General features: G+C 33.8%; 1 protein-coding gene across 1 annotated transcript in view; it reads right to left on the reverse strand.

Moving 5' to 3' along the window:
- RYR3 (ryanodine receptor 3) overlaps positions 1-21,886 on the reverse strand; it is a 753,032-nt gene that overhangs the window by 422,885 nt on the left and 308,261 nt on the right. Inside the window, 3 exon segments of the mRNA XM_074289179.1 lie at positions 13,552-13,708; positions 15,776-15,850; positions 20,884-20,977. Coding sequence (XP_074145280.1) covers positions 13,552-13,708; positions 15,776-15,850; positions 20,884-20,977 — 326 coding nt within the window.

Here is a 21,886-nt window from a genome sequence, read left to right on the forward strand (position 1 = left end):
GCATTACGTTTGGAGGCCCCAGCGAGATATGAGAGCAGGATTAAAGATTAGAGACCTATGGGTCTCCGCCTTGGACTTTGGGATGGCTGAAGTTTGGGCTTTTGGTTTGGAAAGGCTAGCCCTCTGGATTGCTCCAGAGTTTTGGGGAAGAGAACAGTTTTTCAGCAGTTACAAGATTCTTTGCTGACACTTCCATCTGGTCAAAGGAGAGTCTGTTTTTAAAATCCCTGCAGGGTAAGTTATTTTCTGTCTGTCTGTTCAGTCTATGCTAGCTTCAGGTCCTCATACATTAGGTTGACAAACTGTTAATCTGGGAGATATAAGCCAGATGCAGCTGTGGTGTCATCTGGTTCTGGTATTTTGTGTTCTAGATCTGGTTCCGAGTGTCTTTTGGTACCATCTGGTTATCTCTGGGCATTCTCTGTAAAGGCAGAGAAATGCACCAAACTGGAACTTGGAAGACTTTAAAAAGGCTCCATTTTGTTTTCTGAGGGAAGAGTCTCCAGCTGAAAACTTCCTTTACAGGCACTTCTGAAATTCCAGGAGTTTGCTCTTAGCTTGTATATGTTAAATCAGAGGTTCTCAAACTATGGTCCGTGGGCCAGATGCGGATTATGGCAAATGGGCTGAAGGGTGGAGACAGAGTGTGAGGTTTTGTTTTTACTATAGTCCAGCCCTCCAACAGTCTGAGGGACAGTGAATTGGCCCCCTATTTAAAAAGTTTGAGGACCACTGTGTTAAATGTTTGTGTGATTAATGTTCTGTGTTCTGTATGATTTGTCTGTTTTGTTGATTAAAGAGCTTTGTTAAGTTTTAAGAACTGTGATGGGAAAATTTGGCAACTGGTCATTTTAATGTTGCAAATGTGTTAAATATAAAAAAATTTTTGCTTGTGATTTCAAATTTCTTAACCTGTTGCACTAATTTGTAAGTAAAAGGAACAGGAAAAGCTTGGCTACTTTAAAACTGGCAGAAAAAGTTTTTCCCTGAAAAAAGCAGCCTGCTAGTTAGAAAGAGGAGGGAAAGAACAATAAAATTCAAGGTTTGCTTTTGGGAGAGATAAGAGAGACAACTAAGTTGATGCTAATTGCTGTAAGAAGAAAACTCAGGCAGGAGACTTTCCTGAAAGAGGTCACATACCTCTAATTAGATAAAGTATGTTGCCTTCTGAAACATATTGTCAACATTATAAGTTATGTTTTAAGTTTTGTCAGCTCTGCAGGACATGTGCGAGTTTTATAGTGTTATTTAGCTATTCACTGTATTATGAATCTTAAAAGTTTTGAAAGGAAAGGAAAGGAAGAAATGGGATAAGAAAGATTGATTTGCAAAAGCAATTAATAGTTTAAATAGAGCATCTAGTTGGAAGGGTTGTTGGTTTGGGAGTTTGTTTAAAGTATGTCAGAGGTTAACTGTGAGAGGTGGGGGTCAGGAAGCATGGCTGGGAGAAATGTCATGTAGAATGGCAGAGGGGTGGCCATATGGAATCCCCTTCCCCCAATTAAGCCTGGTAAAGCTATGGCTCCTAGCTCTCAGCTGAAGAGGGCACTCTGATTATTTCAAAGGACAGCCATACTTTTACTATAGTAAGCTAATTGACTGAATGTTTCATTCTTTAGATGCCTAATGGCTTCCTTGTTTAAGGAATATGGTCACAAATGTGACCTATAATTTGGTAGGGTTGTTTCTAAAAGTTTAATGTTTTTAAAGAATCTTTAAGATTGTTTTATATAGAATTAGGATATTCTGTATAAGTTTTAATTGATTGTATTGAGTCATCTTGAGGTTATGCCCATTATTTAAAGGGCCTCTGAGAATAATAATTTTCCTTTGTCCTTTTGAAAATGTTTCGGTTTTGGACCATATGCAATTTGTGATTTTTCTATGTATTGGGTATTTTAAAGCAAAATGATTTGAATAATGTTCACTTATGAAACATCTACTTAGATATGTAATATAAGACAATTTTCTTACTGTTATCAATATAAGGTCATGTTAAATACCTGTTTAGGATTTAACTGAAACTTTGGTTAATGGGATTTGTTATTGGGGGTAAAATTTCTTGTGCTTGTAGCTAATATTATTTGGGAGTTCTAAAGCTCCATCTTCTGAAAGTTATCGAGACAATTACCTAGAGTAAAAGTGAGTTAAAGCTACTTTATCCTGAGTACCGTATGTGCTAAAGGATCAGTTTTGATATGTTATAGTTGTGTCCATGCTTTTTCCTCCTGTGACTGATTTCTATGATCAGAACAATAGTCAATAAGAACTTTTAATGAAATTCAATTATGTTATACCTTGCTGTTTCTAATCTGGTTATATGTAATCATTATATCCTAAATACTTAAGGCAAATGAGTATTTAGCTTGGTCGTCTATCTGTTACTGGATATTGTGTCTGTGGATACTCAGATTTTTAAAGATTTCTAAATAATGAGAGGACAATTAGCACAGTGATCTGTGAAACCTAACTGCTATTATTGGGACTACAGAATTTTGCCTGTCCTGTTTCTTCTTACAGGAGAAGCTGCTGGCCAGACTGACCTGTCCACATTTTGTTACAGTTCCTGTGAATCTGTCTTTCTAAATCAGAGTGTTCTAACCTTTATTTGTAAGATTTGCTTTTTTGTTCTAGATTTGGTCAAATTACAGCTATATTGAACTGCTTCTGGGACCTGTATCAGCCTATTGAATGCTTTGATCGTTTTCAGCACATCATACCACACCTATCCCCCTCCATGGACTGAGAGTCAGCCCTTTGCCCCGTCTCAGCAGAAAGCAGTTTTGAATGAAACTTTGCCCCCTGCCCCTGATGCTTTAATATGGGGGAACTGAAAGTGGTTGATAAAATAATGTTAAAATTTTAACTGTATTACTGTATGTTTAAGATTTGGGATGGAAATGTTAAAATTGTGTAACTATTGCTGTTAAGGATGTTCCCTTCAGAACATGTAATTGTTTACAGGATCTTTAGGAAACTCCTACTGTACTAGTCTAATATGTATAGGAACTTTATAGGAACTTTAATTCACTCTTACTTATATATGGAATGGTTACTTGACAATTTATTTACTCCTCCTTGGATGATTCCTTAGGTAAAATCAAAAAGGGAGGAAGAGATAGGGAATTAGGGGAACTGGTGGATTTTTCTCAAAAAGAATGAGTGGGAACTCCTAGTTCCTATTCGCTTTGACTCAGGCACTTCTGCCCCATCCCCATTTCACCAATTCAGATTGAATTGAAAGCCCTTTTTGCAGTCTTTTTTTTTTTTTTTTCTTTTTCTTTTTTATTCTTTGCTTGGTTAATTATTTAAACCTGCTGGACTGTGATTGCTGGTTATGCTTAAACTTTGAAACTCCTTAGTCTGTTGGAATTGCCCTGGCAGATTCAGTTTGGGGGTCTATTTTCTGATTGTTTCTCTTTAGGAATTCTCTAAGATACAGGCACCTTGGGATTTGGCAGTCTCTCTAATCCATTTCTCCAGTTCCTTAGTTAGTATTTCAGCATTCTCAAAGGACATTGTAGTTTAGTATTAAGCTTCTAAAAGTTCAGAATTTATATGCCTTGATAATATAACTGTACATACTCTGATAACTCTGCTCAGAAATCTGGATCCTTCCTGTATTCTACTAGCAGCTCCTGTTTGTTCTAGATTATGACAAGTGGAGCTTCTTTAGGCCTCACCCTTCCTCCTTGGAGTTTCTGACAGCTGTGCAGTTCCCCTCTTAGGATAGGCAATACTACTGTCTTGAGCACTGCTACTTCCTCTACAAGCAGAGGCTGAGTTTATTTAGTACACAAATGACTTCAGACCTACCTCACAGTGAACTCTCCATTTCAAATTGGATTCTCTGCCTGATATGGTGCTCCAGAACTGCAGAGGCCCTGACATGTTTGCAACAGGGAGAGCCTTTGTATTGCCGTTAACTCTGGAGTTGGCAGGGAGAGACTTGTCCTTGCCATAAGTCCTTGCATTTTTCTAGTTTTATCTACTTCAGATAGGACTGGTCAAAATTATGGTGCTAAGACCTTCCATGTTTCTGGGGAAGGTAATTCAATGATTTGAATATTCAGAAGAGAGAGTGTGGAATGTGCCACAGTTTCTTTTTATTGTCCTTCCTCAGTTTCCCTAAATTGTTCTGCCTCAATCCCCCTGGTTGCAACCCTCCTTTCCTGTTCATTAGGACTGAGATAATTAGGGCTATGGATATCTGGCCACTCTGGCATTCCAAAAGATAAAACTCCAGATGTCCTATCTCAGATACCTAATTGGCATCCTCCATCTCTAAAATTCCAGATTTTTTGTCTCTAGTGTCAGACCCAACCTGTCAAAACCATATTGATGGCCCCTTTTTGGAATTTCTCTCAGTGTTTTGACTCCTTGATCTTGGAGCCACATATATAATTCATTGGAATCTCATATTAGATGCTAATGCTGATGTTGAATGCTTTAAGACATCAGCTCTGAGACCAAAATAGATCCTTTAGTCCCAGAAAATCTCTCCCTCTCAGAAATCAAATAAAATATTAAAAACTCTCTAATTCTATCTTGCCTCAGTTTCTCTGGAATTACATTTCATCCATTTCTTTTGATGCATTTTTAATTCTATAGCTTCTCTGATAAAAGCTTCATTTCTCAAATATATAGGTAACTGAGGCAAATTTATAAAAAGAAAAGAAAAGAAAAGAAAAAAGAACTGTTCCTTAATTGATAAAGGATTAAAACATATGAACTATGTCCACAGACTATAAAAGCATGCATATCTTTTGACCTAATAATATTATCACTAGGTATGCATCCAAAAGAGATTTTTTTAAAGAAAAATAACCTAAACATAAAAAAACATTTATAGCAGCTCTTTTCTCTGGGAAAGAATTAAAAAATGATGGGATGCCCATCAATTGAGGATTGTCTGAATACACTAGAGTATGTAATTATGTGTTAGGGTCAAAGGACAAATGGGTCAGCCCAGTGCAAACAGGAGGTTGAACTTGATCGGCCTAGAAGTAATTTCTGTGACCAGAGACTGCCTCATGGGCAATGTAAAGAGTAGGACAAGGGCATTAGCAAATGAAGTGACTGCTCAGGGTTAAGCATTTTACTCTTTACAATTATCAGGGAATGTTATTATTGTTCTTTAAAAATGAGAAGAAGGATGCTATCAGAAAAATGAAAAATTCTTCATGAGTTCAAGCAAAATGAAATGTATTGTGTATATAGTAACAGTGTAAATAACAGTAATTTTGTATAAGTACAAAGTTGTGGAATGATCAGTTGTGAAGTTCTCAGCAATAAAATGATCCAAGACTACTGTAAAGGACATTTGATTAAAAAAATGCTATCCATGCCCATAGAAAGGACTGTGTCTAAATATAGATTAAAGAACCCTTAAAAAGTTTTGAGGGGTTTTTTTTTGGGGGGGGAGATCTATGTTTTCTTTTGCAACATAACTTTTACAAAAATGTCTTGCATAACTTCACACGTGCCTTCTCAATGGGGAAATGAGAGGAGGAAGGGAAAAAATTTGGAACTCAAAGCTTTAAAAACAAATGTAAAAATAATTGTTTTATATAAAAGTGGGAAAAATAAATATTAAAACATAAAAAAATAAAAAACCTAATTGATATTGATTGGATTAACTGACACTAAGGCCTTAATTAATGGAAGATATTGATATAATAACAGGGATATGAACTGTAATTGATGATTAATATTGGGGAGATCACACAAGGATGAAGCTTGAGCTAATGGTATTAGAAAATCATCTCAATGCTTCATTGATACCTACAGAACCTTAAGGAAAAGATATAGCCTTACTGTGAGACAAATCATATCACCTACAGATTACTGAGAATTTTTCATAAGCACTTTGAGTTCCAGCTCAGGAGCCATTAAGTAGTTAGCAGACCGGAGACATGTCTAAGAGACAATTTAATAGATTGCCTCAAGCCATGAAAATTGAGCTATCAATATGAATATAATGTATATAAGTCCTGGACAATCATTAGCCATTTCCTGCTACCCCCATTGTAATAGCTAGCTTCTCCCCCCCGCCCCCCATTTCTCAATAAAGTCCTATTAAATTGGGAATTTGGCTAAAGCACAGAGGCTATGATTAGTATAAACCTTTTTTTGCTCACAGGATTACTTAATTTTTGAGTTGAAAGAGAACTTAAGAGATTCTCTAGGTTAGAATCTCAATATTTTATGCATCATGAATCCCTTTTGCAGAGTGATAAAACTTATGGACTATTTCTAGAATCTTGTTTTAAGTGAGTATAGTAAAATATACTATTACAAATAAAACAAATTGTAATTGACGTGGGTTGTGGTCCCTTTAAGAAACTATTCCTTTCAGATTGCTTTATTCTCTTCTGATTCCTAACCCCTCCTAGCTGATGCATTATCAATTCAGGAAGCTAGGATCTTTGATTCACAAATCCTGATCAAAAGCACCCCTTTGAATTCCAATAGGAGATCAGGGCTTCTCCTAGCCCCCATCAGATCTGAGCCAACTTGTGACTCCATCCACAGGCCCCTTTTAGTTAAATCTCTTATAAAAAGAGCCAAACTAAAATCCTTTCTTTGCAGAGGTACCAAACATGCCAGCCCTATGCTTGGCACCCCACAGAGCCTCTGCCCACTAGAATATTGTTTCCAATTGTTTCTCTTTACCCTCACCTATTTCCTTAACTAGACTTTAACCTTACTTCCAATTCCCATAATAAACCTCTTTTATCAATCTAGGCTTTCAGGTCTGTAAATTCCTTTACAGAGGATCTATGTGCTGCCAGAAAGAGAATCCTCTGAAGTCCCTACCCTTGTGCCACCACTAGACCTCATTTAACTCTCTGACCACCAGAAACCCTAATTTCATTTGGGTACCCCAAATGGGTCACACAGCTGGGAGGTGTTGAGTGTCTGAGTCCAGATTGGAATTCAGTTCCTCCTGACTTCAGAGCTGGTGCTCTATCCACAGCGCCACCTAGCTGCCCCAAATTGAGTCAAATTTATAAGAATACAAGCCATTCCCCAATTGATAAATAGTCAAAGGATATGAATAGACAATTTTCATATGAAGAAATGGAAGCCATCTTATCATATGAAAAAAGGCTTGAAATTAGTATTGATTAGAAAAATGCAAATTAAAACAACTCTGAAGTATCACTTCACACCTTTCAGATTGGCTAAGATGACAGCTGTGTGACCCTGGGCAAGTCACTTTATCCCAATTGCCTCAGAAAAAAACCCCAAATAAATAAATAGATAGATAAATTTGAGTCAGTTCTCTCTATATATTTTTAAAAGGGACTTTTATTGGAAACATTGGATATAAAATCTTTCCCTAGTTTTCTGCTTCCTTTCTAATGTTGGCTACATTGATTTTGTTTATACAAATTATACATTTTGGATTTCATAATATTCGCTATTTCTTCTTTGGCCATAAATTCTTCCATTCTCTACAGGCAGTCTATATTCTCCTAATCTGTTTATATAATTGCTCTTTATGTCTCAATCATGAACTTATTTAGACCTTATGGTGTTAGGTGATGGTCAATATCTAGTTTCTGCCATACTATTTTCCATAAAGCCACACTATTATTAAAAATAATTCCAGAACTATAAATGCTACAGATTTAGAAACATGAACATTTTAAAGTTTCATTATTTAAATTTTAAAAAATATTAGTATTGTCTTATTCTTTTCTTTTTTAAAATTGTTTTTAATATGCATTGCTTTGTGAATCATGTTGGGAGAGAAAAATCAGAACAAAAGAGAAAAAACATGGGAGAGAAAAAAAAATTCTTATTTCAATATAACTCCTATCATAAACTACACATGCACTAACTGATTTTTGAACTTTGTAGATTTTTTTTTTAGCTGCTTCTCAATGATTGAAAAGATTGCCTTTGTAATCTTAGTCTTAAAATCATCCAGTGAATGAGCTTTTGATGCATACATTATAGTTTTGGCACAACTCCAGAAGAAAAAATTTAATGGGGATCGATCAGGTGACCAAAATTTCCAACCAAAAGTACTTTATTGACCTACCTGTATGATTGTCATTTAGAAACTACTGTACACACAATGTATAATAACAAGATGACAGAATATCCTGTCTTTTTAAAAATGAAATAAAAACATTCAAAAATCATAAAAATAACATATGCCAAAATAAACAAACTTTCAAATAACATTTTGCTAAGCTTATGGTATTTATATTTCTGATATTATTAAAACAAAAATACACTAAGACTTTTAGGATACCCCATATTAGATAATTTTCAGTAATAAACCTTGAGTATTATTCAAGCACATTCCATTTGACATTGTCATGTATTGCAGAAAGTGCATTAAAACTCCATGAAGTGATATGCCTATGCCTTGCAGTAAGAGATTGAGCATATTATGAGAGTCTTTTTGAATTATTTGAATCATGAATTACAATCTTTAAAAATAACTATTAGACATATTCATTTTTTCCTTAGAGGAATTTAGTGTTGTCACACTTCAGTTTTAAATAGCATTTCAATGCCAAAACAAAAGCAAAATTGAATTATCTTTGGAAATGACATTCCATTGTCAGAATCTAGGAAAATAATGTAACATCAAGTTAACAGAAATTGGACTAACACATCAACATATAAAATTATCTTTGTAAGTTTAGGGGGGGGTGTATGTGACTGAATGGTAGCAAAATGACAGTAGAGTAAGTCTATGAAGAAAAGAGAGATTTAACTCAATTATTATTTTAATGTAAGATTGATAGGATGGTTGTGACAACAATGTTATCCTGTTTCTAAGGTAAAACGAATCTATTGACATTAATATGATGGGGAAAAAAAGAAAGTAATCAAAATCACCATTTTTCCTCTAAAATTTATGCAACATGATGCCCTATGAAAACCATTCAGAGCTAGGCAAATACTCCCCTCTAATACTTGGTTTTGACTATCTTTCATGAACATGTGTTCTTGGTTGCCTGGCTTGCCACCCTTTAGGCATATACCCTCCTAGAAGTGCCTATCAGTCTTAGCAACTAGGCCATTACTTGTTAGATCAGCTGTATTCACAATCATGCTACTTGCAACTGCTCCAAGTTGCCTTAATTTAGAAATTTTGGCTGCTATTGCCTTCTCAGGTCTCCAATAGAAGTAGCCATCCCTTCTTATTTTCTATCTTATTTCCTGACTCCCACTTTCTCACGCTTGTTTCCAAGCTTCAAACAGTTTAGAATGTTAAATGATCAAAACTAGTTAACTTACCAAGTCTTATACAGTAGCTAAGGATCTGCTCTATCTATCTGCTTGTCTAAATGACTCTACTCTTTTCTTTACCTTTCCTTTTTCTTTTAAAAGGAATATCAGTGCAGGATGGTCCACAAACTCTCTGGATGTTTACTTCTTAAAACCAGTCCAGACAATCACAAAGTACCAACTCCTTTTAAAAGTAAAGAAAATGAGGTTGGTATTATGTATTTCAGAAAAATAAAAAAAGGAACTAGTGAACTATGAATAGGGTTGCCATAAGTCAGGGATTTTTCTGGGGGAGTCCTAATGTCAAATATTCATAGAATCATGAGATTTGAAACTAGAAAAGATCAGAGAGATAATCTAATAATTCCAATCTTCTCATTTTATAGATTTCTCATATGTCCCCAAAATGACAACATTTTGGTAAATAACTGAATGAATTAGCTCAGTCAATGGGAATTAAAATGAAAATATATAGATGTCTTAGAAGTCTTAGGGCAATTTTAAACAACTGAAAACTATATAGTTAAAACTGGAAATAATTTTAAGCTTTTCAAAAGTGAACCAAAAATTTGGGGACACCCTGCATATACATTGCAAAGTATCCATGATCTTTTAGCACATGAAATGCCTCACATGGGAACTCTGTCCACCAACACTAGATCAACCTATGACTTAAAGAGTTGTCTGAGGCTTAGAGAAGTTGCATTCTTGAGGTTAACAAGCTACTACATGTCACAGGATTTTAAAATTGTAATAGAGGGATTCTAGGATTTTTGATGCCCAGCTTTATCATCCACTCTCTATTATCTTGGGGCAAATTTCTTTCTGTCTTTTAATCTATAAAATGGGAATATATACATGTATATACTATTAGTAGTAGTAGTACTACTTATACTACCTCATAGGATTACTATAAGAAAATAAGTGTGCTACTATTATGTACCTCTCTGGCACTGAATTAACACTATTCAAGTACTTAATGGTGATGGTGATGATTAAAGATAATGGAAGCATCATTTTTATCCCTAACAGCGTCTGTTAACTCAACCAAACAAATGCTTATCAAGTGACAAATGTATATTATAAACTATTCTGGAAACCATAAATATCAAGAGTGTTTAAGAAAAGACATAACCCTTTTGGGGTGGGGACAATCAGGAGAAGCTATGCAGAGAGCAAGGAGCATACAAGACTTGGAGAAAGAGAAGGAGAGACAGCAATAAGGAAATACCTTTCTACAGGAGGAAAAAGAGGTAGAAGGAAACAAGTAATAAGCAAGTCAAAGTCCTGTTTGCTAGAATGTAGAAGGTATGAAGAAGACTCAAGAGACCAGGCTTAAAGAAAAATTGCAGTCAGAGGGCCTTGAATGCCAGGCATCTTAAGTAAAGAGAACAGGTAGTCTCTAAATATATTTGAGAAGGAAAGTTGTAAGAAAAATGATTCTTAATAATCAATTATTTAAAGGGACCCACATGTGTAAAAATGTTTGTAGCAGCCATTTTTGTAGTGGCAAAGAATGGGAAACTGAGTGGATGTTCCTCAGTTGAGAAATGGCTGAATAAGTTATGTGTATGAATGAAATGGAATATTATTGTTCTATAAGAAACAATCAGGATGTTTTCAGAAAGGCCTTGAGAGACTTAAATGAAATGATGCTAAATGAAGTGAATAGACAATATTATACACAGCAACAAGATTATTAAGTGATAATCAGCCGTGATGAACTTGGCTCTTTTCAACAATGAGATGATTCAGGGCAATTCTAATAGAGTTGTGATGGAGAGAGCCATCTGAATCTAAAGAGAATACTATGGGGACTGAATGTTGATCACAATGTAGCATTTTCACCTTTGTTTTTGTTGTTGTTTGCTTGCTTGTTTTTTCTTTCTCATTTTTTCCTTTTTGATCTGATTTTTTTTTTTTGGTGCAACATGATAAATGTGAAAATATGTATAGAAGAATTGTACATGTTTAACCTATACTGGATTATTTGCTGTCTAGGGGAGTGGAAGGGGAGGAGAGAGGGAGAAAAATTTGGAACACAAGGTTTTGCAAGGATGAATGTTAAAAACTATCTTTGCACATATTCTGAAAATAAAAAAGCTATTATTGCAAAAAATAAAATATTAGGAAAGAGATCACAAAAAACTAACCAATAATTTAGGGAAATTTATATTTCCCTTTTTTCCTATTACTCTCATTTCAAGATCTTGGTCTCTGAAGGTTTAGATAACCTCTTATCTAGTGGGGATGAATTCTTTGAATGGATTTCTCAAGGCTGGAGCTAACTGAGAAATAAATGAGTAACCAAAGTTCAGATTCAGTCCTTCATTGCCCTATTCATTCTCTCATTGTTAGACAATCAGTTGACTGCTACCCTAGGGAAAAATTCTCTTTCAAAAGGACAGTTAAGAGATGAGCCACCATGACTGTCTTTAATATAAGAGAAAAACTGCCAAATGACCATCCTTTTATTAAAATGCTGGAATTAGTAATAAAATGATTAAATTACCCCAAAACTTATGTCTCTCAAACCTTTTAAAACACTATAATAATATGATCAGATCCATCCATTAAGAAGGTTATTTTAATAATAGTACAAAGGATTGATTGGAGAGGATAGAAACTGAAAGCAGGAAGCCCAATTAGGAGGCCATTATTATATGGGTAAGAGTTTATGAGGGACTGAATTAAGATAGTTGCCCTGGAGTAGAGAGGTGATTGCAGATGGCATGTGATGGATGTAGGAGGTGCTGTGGACTTTGAGGTTATTCTCTTCCCTTGTCAGGAAACAACCCAACTGGCTATTATCAGGCATAATCAAGTCCTAGACTATCTTGTTTGTATAATGATTGCAAGACTGTAACCCTTTATCAGTTTCCATTGTCTATCCCTCCAACCTCTTTAAACAACCTTTGAGATATTGATGAGAATTTCTTTAGACAGGTCTGGCACCTAATCTGTCAGGTGCATTTCATCTGGCTCCTCCTTGATCCCTTCGTCTGATCTACCAAATTCTTCTCTGGTATTTCTTGTCTTCCCCTGAGAAACCTCCAAGGTTGTATTTTCTCTATAAAAGATGTGCTCAGGATGAAGATCCCAAATCTTCCCAATTCCACAAATGAAATTTTTAAAAGAAGAAACAAATCTTGACTGACAAGGGGGAAAATATGACTGCAGAGAAAATATGGAATAGGAAGTCTGGAATAAAAATCTAAATTTGACCATCCAAGTAAAGAGAGGGAAAAATGAGGGGAAAAGAGGGGAAGGAGGAAAGGGATGGAGGGAAGAAAGGAAGGAGAGAGAGACACAGAAAGAGAGACAGAAAGAGAAAGACAGACAGAGAGAAGAAGAAGAAGAAGAAGAAGAAGAAGAAGAAGAAGAAGAAGAAGAAGAAGAAGAAGAAGAAGAAGAAGAAGAAGAAGAAAAGGAGGAGGAGGAGGAGGAGGAGGAGGAGAGAGAAAGAGAGAGAGAAGAAAGAGATTGACAGAAAGAGAGAAGCAGACAGAGAGAGAAAGACATGGAGAGAGAAAGATAGAGAGAGAGAGAAGATAAAGAGAGACTGATAGAGAGAGAGGCAAACAGACATACAGAGACAGAGAGATAGACACAGAGAGAGGAGAGTGACAGAGAGGGAGGGAGGGAGGGAGGGAGGGAGGGAGGGAGGGAGAGAGAGAGAGAGAGAGAGAGAGAGAGAGAGAGAGAGAGAGAGAGAGAGAGAGAGAGAGAGAGAGAGAGAGAGAGAGAGAGAGAGGCAGACAGAGACAGATAGAGAAAGAGATAGGGAGAGAGAGACAGAGACAGACACAAAGAAACAGAGAGAGATTTCAGGAAGAAATGAGCAAATAGCTAATAATATTTTTAAATGTAAATGATATTAGGATCGTCCTATGTCTGGAGTAAAAAATGTATCCTGACTCTATTACTCTTCAATGTTCCCAAGCCAGCCATTTTTGCCATCTTGTATTAGGTATTGTATTATTTACAAACTGATTCCTTTGCAATTAATTTTGGTTTAAAGCAATCTTAAAAGTTGCTTTAAATTTTCACATTTTTAAATGTACCATTTTAGTGAAAATACTCAACTTCTACAAGGTCCAGGTTTCCATTCCAAAGACAATGGAAGGTAAATACAAAGACTGCAACATTTCTTTCAGGTTTGTTGCCTGATTTTATTTGGTTCAGTCAGATCTTTTATCATATTGGGTATATGTTTTTTATGTTTATTTCTTGTATATATTTCAAAACTTTGACTATGAGAAGAAGCCCTAATCTTCCCTTACCAATATTTACCTTTGATGCCCGGAAACAAAAGGCTGTGGACTTGGTGTCTGATTTCCCCCTATCTTGCAAGATAAGACCTTGATCTTCTGTCAAAGCCAGGTAATGGCCAGTGGTAATATGCCGTAGTCGGAAAGCTTGGCTCCATCTGATGTTGCTGCCACTCCAGCTAGATAAATTAGCAGGAAATATTTATGGTTATATATTAACAAAAAGCACAAAGTATGTAGTTAGTACTTAAAAAAAAAAAAAAAAAACAAAACTTTAATACTTAAAAAAAAAAAAACTTTTTCTTTTCTCATAATCTTTCTGAAGGTCAATTAAGTCTGTGTGCAATTCATGAATTATTCATGAATATCTAATTTTCCCCTGTAGACTACAATTTAGAGGCAAAAACAAGGAAATAGAGTTTCTAATAGTCAAGGTCATTCTGATATTTAAAGGTCACTAAAACCCTTCAGACTCCACTTTAAAGAAATTTTTTGATGTTTAGTGAGTCAGTTTCTCATTTCATATAAATGACAATAACCATAAAAGGAAAAGAAAGTAAAGGTAAAAATAATGGATTCTTTTAAAACCAAATTATTTCTGTCTATAAAAGCATTAAGAGAGGATCAACCTGAACTCTAGAAATGCTCTGGAAAGAATTTCAATATATCTAGCTTCAAAATGAATAGTAAAAAGTGTTTTTTTGGTTATTATTGAAAGAAAATGAACAGTACAAAGAAATAAATTAGGTCATTGATCAACCTATGGAGGCCTCATATATAATGCCATCTGTCAAAGAAAAAATAACTATAGATGTAGTATTTAAAACATAATCTCATTTGAAATTCTCTTAAAGAATGCCTGAAAGAAATGTCCCTCCAGGAGCATTATAAATTGTATTGTAAGGCAAGTGCAAATACAGTTTTTTTTCCATGAAAAGTGTGATGGAAGTCAGGCTTGGAGAACTTTTAGTGATTTAGTTTATAATAAATCAAAATCTTGTATCTATCAAAGTATTTCTACTTGAAGGGTATAAAGTAGAGGTAACTTAAGATACTTTACTTGAAGCCTAAGTTATATATGTAAAAGCACTGGGTATACATAACTGCCTATAAGTCAAAGAATATTCAGGGTAGGTCTGTATTCATACAGGTTTGGAATGAATAATTACTTTTTTGTATTTCTTCCTCTAGAGTTTATTTTAATAATCACAGTCAGGTTTTAAGGACAAGTGGACAAAAACACTGCCTTAATTTCTAATTTGTACATGGTTCCTAGAATAGAGTAGACACTTAATAAAATGTTTCTTTGTTTCTTGGTTGGTAGTCAAGACAATAGAGGCAGAAACTTTTAGGACATTTGAGTCATTTCATTCCCTATCAAACAAATATCAACATCAAAGCAAAAAAGAAAAAAATGGTTTAAAGCTGAAAAAGATAATTACATTTATTAAAAAGAAAATGAACAAAGCAAAACAATTTAAATATATAAAATATGAGAAATAGTGTAGATGAATACAAATACATAAGTTCTACTCAAGACATATTCTTACATGGGTAAATGATATAGTTTAAAGAATATGACCCCAAACAAATCATTTGACCCTGTTTGCCTCAGTTCCTCCTCTGAAAAATGAGATACTGAAGGAAATGGCAAACTACTTCATTATCTTTGCCAAGAAAATCCCAAATGGGTTCACAAGGTCAGACATGATTGAAAAACAATTAAACTAAAGAGAATAACAGATCTGAAAGATCATTAAAAGCAACCAAAATAGTTTTATGATAGATAAAAGCAAACACACCAATAAAATATTTAAAGAATAATTTTTAAAGAAAATAATTCCTACTGAGTTCTAACAATTTGAGAGTAAAAGTTAGATATGACAAAATCCTAGAATCTTAAGAGTTAATTTCCCATGGCATTTGTGTAAGTGACTTAGGGAATACAGGAATCTTACTATTTTCTAAGAACCAGAAGAAAAAATTGAGAAAGAAATTTGGAAATGCTTTGAGATAATTCTGGTTTTTAACCCAATAGTATGGCTTCCAGAAGTGCTACAGCTGAATTTAGAGTACCAAAGCTATCCTGAAAGTTAGAAAAAGAGAAAAAAGTAGTTACACTCTAATCAACAGAAAGGTTAGAATATAAAAATGAAGAAGAAAATAAGTAAGATAAGGGTCATACAAATAAGAGAAGGGAAGGAACTCAAACTTGAGAATGCATAATATCCAGACACATCTACTACCTTATCCGAAGGGGTTCCACTCTCCACAGTGACCTGGCTCGACTTCCAGCTCCACCAGTTTCATAGAATATCCTCCTGTAAATAAGAGTTAAAGGATGTAAAAAAAAAATTAAAATTATAAATTATAATTATAAAATTAATTTTAAAAAAAAGAGTTAAAGGAGAAATATAATACTTTTAACTCTTGAGAAATAGAAAGAAATATTCTCCAAACATAGGACAGAGACTAATATCTAAAGGGAATAATTCCCTGTAAAGAATCTACTTTGTTTATGCAAGCTATTCCTAAACTTCAAAGTTTAATAATAACAATACAATCATTGCATAGAGCTTTAAAGTTTACATACATTTACATATATTATCTCATTTGAGTTACTAACAATCCTACAAGAATAGGTATTATTATTAATCCTGAAACTGAACCTTAAATAGAATTATTTGCTCATGGTTACATAACAAGTAAGCATCAAAAGTAAAATTCAAATCCAGGTCTTCTTCCTGACTTTAAACTTAGCACTCTATTAAATATATCATACCATTTCTCATGAAAGAAAAGTCAATATGCAATTTTTACAAGTCATTCTTTTCCAATCTCCTTTTCTTAAGGAAGACAAACTAAAAACAGAAGTTCCTAAAAGGAAAGCAACAAAATGTGTCTTTTTTATGTGAAGCAATGGATGACATAGAAGAGAGTAGAAAGTAGATCACACTGTGGATCATCTGTAATCATTATGTGATAACATCACAAAATTAATACTATTTCTATTGTCACATGAATATCCAGAATAGAGAGAAATATCTTGGATTTTGTTTTGTTTTTAAACTTGTATGAGTACCAGAAAAAGCACAGTTATGAACTAATGGGACATAATGGATTAAAGCTTTAATTTATGCAGGAAAATTTCTTTAGAGCAGAAAGAAATGTCTTGTCTTAAAAAAAAATGAAGGAGGCATCATGGATATCCAACATGTTATAATGGAGAGAACATGGAATTTACAGAGTGAAACACTGGTTTGAGTCCCAGCTTTATGACTAATTGTTTGAACCTCAGTTTTCTCATCTACAAAATGAGGGAGTTGTATTCAATGAAGTACTTCTAAGATCCCTCCCAATTCTTAATTCTCTCATCTTAGCCTAGTGGAAAATGAGGAAAGACTTAAAATTTATAATAATGGTCAATATTCATTTAACACTTGAAAAATTATACAATATCCAAATAGGTGCTATAAGGGACATTAAATAATCTAATAACATGGTATATGGAATTCATTTTAAATTGTTTCCTTCCCCTAACCCCCATTACATCATTCAGTTAAAAAGAGTTGTTTAAGAGATCTAGTGTTCAGTGGAATAGGTTAATCCACAAGATGTGATAGTTGATGACTATAATAATCTACTGTTTTGATAAACCCTGAGACTTCAGCTTCTGGGATAAGAACTCACTATTTAACAAAAATTGTAGGGAAAATTGGAAAGTAATAAGAAAATAAAATTCTTTTCAAACTCACTCCTGTTTTTCCAACCTTTTCCATCATGACTTTGTGTTGGTTGTTCCCTTATATCTAGAATGCTCTCTCTTCTTAACATCATCTCTTAGAATCCCTACTTCCCTCCCAGAGGCCAAGAGATATTTTTGTGTTTGTCTTAGTACCTAAAATAGTGCCTACCACAAAAAAGATGCTTAATAAATGCTTGTTGATTGATTAAATAAACAAAGAAAAAATTGTTTCTAACCATTAGGAATATATACTGTACAGGGGGAAAACAACACAAAGGTCAGTCTAAAAACAATTTATTTGAGCTGCTGTGATTTCCCCAATATACTGATCTCCTCCTGTGATATTTCTACTAGACCTTCTTTAAAATTTATGGTTTTAAAGAGATGGGACACTGAGGAGTTAAGTGATACAGCTCTGGGTAGCATCCTAGCTCATTTCAAGGTTCAATCTAAGTGTAGACTCAATTGACAACCCTTTCTTCATCTACCTCCTTGTTGTTAGCACTGTCTTCTGCAAATTATTTTATGTTTATTATTACCTAAATGCAAAATGCATATAAACCAATACAAAATAAAATTTTCTCCAATGGGAGTAGACTCAGTAACATCAGGGAGAAATCAAGAGAGTGCTTATATAGGAAACTGTACTTAAAGTGAACCTTAAAGGGAGTAAGAGAAAGGGAGCGAGGAAAGAAGAACATTCTAGGAAGAAAACACACTTATATAAAGACTATGAGAAGAAATTCTGTATGAGAACCAGGCAATAGGCCATTTGGGATGGAATGAAAAGTTTATGAAGAGATGAAATTGAAATGAATCTAAAAAGATAGATTGGAATCAGATATTGAAAAGATTTGAATGAGAGAAATTTATAATTGATTCTAAAGAAAATGGCAAGCAATAAAAATGATTTGACCAGGAGAGTTACATGGTTCATGTAGAATTGATAAGGAGAATGGCTAGATCCAGCAAGACCAATTCTATTCTTCTATGAATAGATGATGAGGTTTTCATCTTCACGGCAAAGTGAACTAATATAAGAAGTTGAAAGGCTTGTGGAGGCAAAATTAGTGAGACTTAGTAACATACTGGCTATGAGAAGTGAAATATAATGAATACTAATCAATCTGAAAGCCTGTGTGACTGGAAAGAAATACCCATATGAGAAACAGAGTAACTTAAAAGAAGAGTTTATGAGATACATAATGAGTTACCAGTCTCTCTTGGAAATCCTAGACCATCAAAGGATCACTGAGTAACAAAAAGAAAAAAAGAGGAAAAAGAAGAAAGGACTTAGTATTTCTTGAACTTGAATCAACACAGGTGAAATTGATCAAACAAGTTGATTACTCACCAATAAAGAGAAAAGAAGGATCTAATATTCTTATCTGGATCAGACAAGGAAATATTTTTAAAAGAAAGATTATAGTAGTTGAAGCAGAGAAATGTAAAAAGAGACAGTCTGAGGAGAAAACAAAAGGAAAAGAGTTGTCTGAGATAAGGGGTACAAATGGTGAAAAATAATTTTAAGGAAAACAAAATACAGGTCTAGAGTAAAGACTATAAAAAGAGAGTGATCTATTGATTTCAATTTGAGCAGAAGGGAAGAGGTTAGATGGTCTCCATTAACAGCAGATATCTATTGCTGATTTGTTATTGTATGCAAAATAGTATTTAAAATACAAAAAAAATGCATGTGGAGTTACAATTATGGCTTGGAATGGAATTTATTATGACTCAGTTGAATCTATGAAATAAAAAGTGCTAATTATCATCATAGACAAGTATATGCTTTAAAAAGAAAAAGGCTTCATGATACAAGATCCCAAACCATATTACAAAGCAGCTAATTATAAAAACTAGCACAGTGCTTGGCACATAATAAACATTAACAAATGCTTATTGACTATCTGGTACTATATAAAAAATAAAAATAATAGATAAATGGTGTAAACTAGATAAGTAAAACCTAGAAACAGAGGAAGCTAGATGACATAGTAAATACAGCACAGCTTCTGGAGTCAAGAGGATCTGAGTTCAAATTTAATGTTGGATACCCTAATTGCCTGGCCAAACTTCCCCCAAAAAAACTAGAAACAAATGCACAAAGAAGTCCAGTTTCTATTATATAAATCCCAAAGCACAAACTGCTAGGGAAGGAACTTCTTATTTAATAAGATTCAATAGGAAACTGGAAAACTTCCTGGTGAAAAACTGATTTAAATCAGTTTTTTATGCCATATTTTTCACAATTGTAAATAAAGTATAATTAGAAAAGAAGAAATTATAAATGACAAGAGAAACAACCTAAATTACATAAATTGTAGAAGTTTTTTCATAAATAAAATTGAGTCAGCTAGAATCATAAGAAACAATCTGGAATCATTCCAGACAAATTATTAAATTGTTCATGGCCTCTGACCCAGAAATCCCACTACTGGGACTTGGACCTCAATGTGGTTACTGACAGTAAGAAAAAAGTATATGTACAAAACTGTTCATAGCAGCATTTTATTTTTCCTCTTGCATCAGTGTAAACCAAATTTATATAGGACAAGAATATTTTCTCAATGATGATTAAAGGAATCAAATAATTCACTGTAATTATTCTAAAATATAGCTAAGGAATTTTTTGTTTTAGAAGCAGAATCAAGGTACACAGTAGTAAAGCAAGATTGTGCAATAATCAACTATAACAGACTTAGTTCTTCACAATGGTTCAGCGATCCAATGCAATCCCAATAAACTTTGGATGGAAAATGCCATCCACATCCAGAGAGAAAACTATGAAAACTACATGTAAAGCAATACATGCTATGTCTACTTTTTTCTGTTTTATTTCCTTTCATGATTTTTTCTCGTTTTGATTTTTCTCTCCCAAAATGATTCATAAGGAATATGTTTTAAAAAAAGAATGTTTATATGCAACAAAAAACAAAAAGTACTTATAGAAGACTTTTTTCATTTTAGACAGACTAAATAAGTTGCTTTTCTCACATGCCTGTCAAAAGGATTTAAGTATACCATGAATATATGCCAAACAAAGCAATTACCCTGGAAGTATCATTTAAATGTGGTTCACCTATATTTGGCACATATCACCATTCTACTCAATGAACAGAATACTGATATGTAGTAGCTTTGGCCCTATTTTATTAATTGATTGATTGATTAAAGCAAGTCACCATATTCTATCTATCCAAATGACTAAGAATTCATAAAATGGATTCAGGTTTTACCCATTCAAGTCTTATAAATCATTAGGATAATTAGGATGTCTGTTCTAGTCTCAATCATGAAAATGCTTCTTATTACAAAATAAGTGAAAGGATTTGGGATGAAAGATAACCCAGAAAATACAGGATATAATCAAAATACATTGTATGATTACTTTCTATTTATATTGTCTTATTCTCCCCTAAGTAATATTGTTTAAAAACTCAATACTACTTCTATTCTCACTTTTCATATTGGAAAATTAAAGGCTGAGAATGGTGAAAAGCTTGACCAGCAGCTAAGAAGTTGATATAAAGTGAAGTCCAAGCCAGAACTCTTATTTTTTTTTAATGTTTTCAGGCATACAATAAGAGATGAAAGCCATTGCCTTACCTGTGCTGGGAATCATTTTGGTCTGTGGATAGGGTTGTCAAACACTCATCATGGCCATGGAAAAAACGTACTACATGCCCACCAAGTAGATATCCTGTAGGAGAACCATATTTCACCATCATAATCTTGAAATACTGACATATTGCTTACACTAAACTCAGTTCCTATATTTTGTGGTAAAGAAGTAAAATGCCGACTTAATAACTGATATAAAAACTTAGGGATATAAATATAGAGTCCTATATATTCAATTGTTGAATTTAGGAGATAGAATGACAATAGGGGAATATAAAACAGACACTTTAGCTGAGAGTCAAACAGTATAAAATATAATATACAAGCAGAATATTACATTTAAGCTGGTTTAATAATAATAATGATAATGTACATTTTAGCTAGAAAACAATGAGAGGGGGATTTGGTGCTGACAGGAAAATAGGATGTTTAGATGGTTTAAAAGTCTAAAAATCTGAGATAAGCCAAAACATTCAAAAATGTATATTTGGCGTAAAAATGCAAACCTACCAATTAAAAGAAAAGAAAAAATCATGGGGAAAGAAAAGAGCAAGTTATTTTTTAGGTATTAATTTTAATAAATGTTAACTTTTCAATGCACTTAACATATTGCAAGTCAAACCCTGAACATTCCAACTATAACAAAGAAAAGGGAAGGTGCAGTATTTCACCCATTTCCCAAAGGTTTATTGACTTGGATTCTTCTAATTCATGGGTTTGGGTTTGTGGAATTGAATTGTAACAATTATAATTCAGGCTTTTAAAGCAAAAAGAACACTAATCATTCATTATTCCAGCAAATAAAAAGGATTAAGAGGCTGGCTACTTTAGCATGAACTTAACATTGAGAAAGCCAATTCTACAGATAGATCATTAATTGTCCCTCAAAATTCCAGTTTTTCAGTAGAGTGTCCAAATTATACTTGTAAACTCAGCATGCCAAATAAAAAAGGCGTAGATTTTTCTTTAATCATAGGATTATTTTTAG

This window comes from Sminthopsis crassicaudata, chromosome 2 (assembly GCF_048593235.1).
Source record: "Sminthopsis crassicaudata isolate SCR6 chromosome 2, ASM4859323v1, whole genome shotgun sequence".
NCBI lineage: Eukaryota > Metazoa > Chordata > Mammalia > Dasyuromorphia > Dasyuridae > Sminthopsis > Sminthopsis crassicaudata.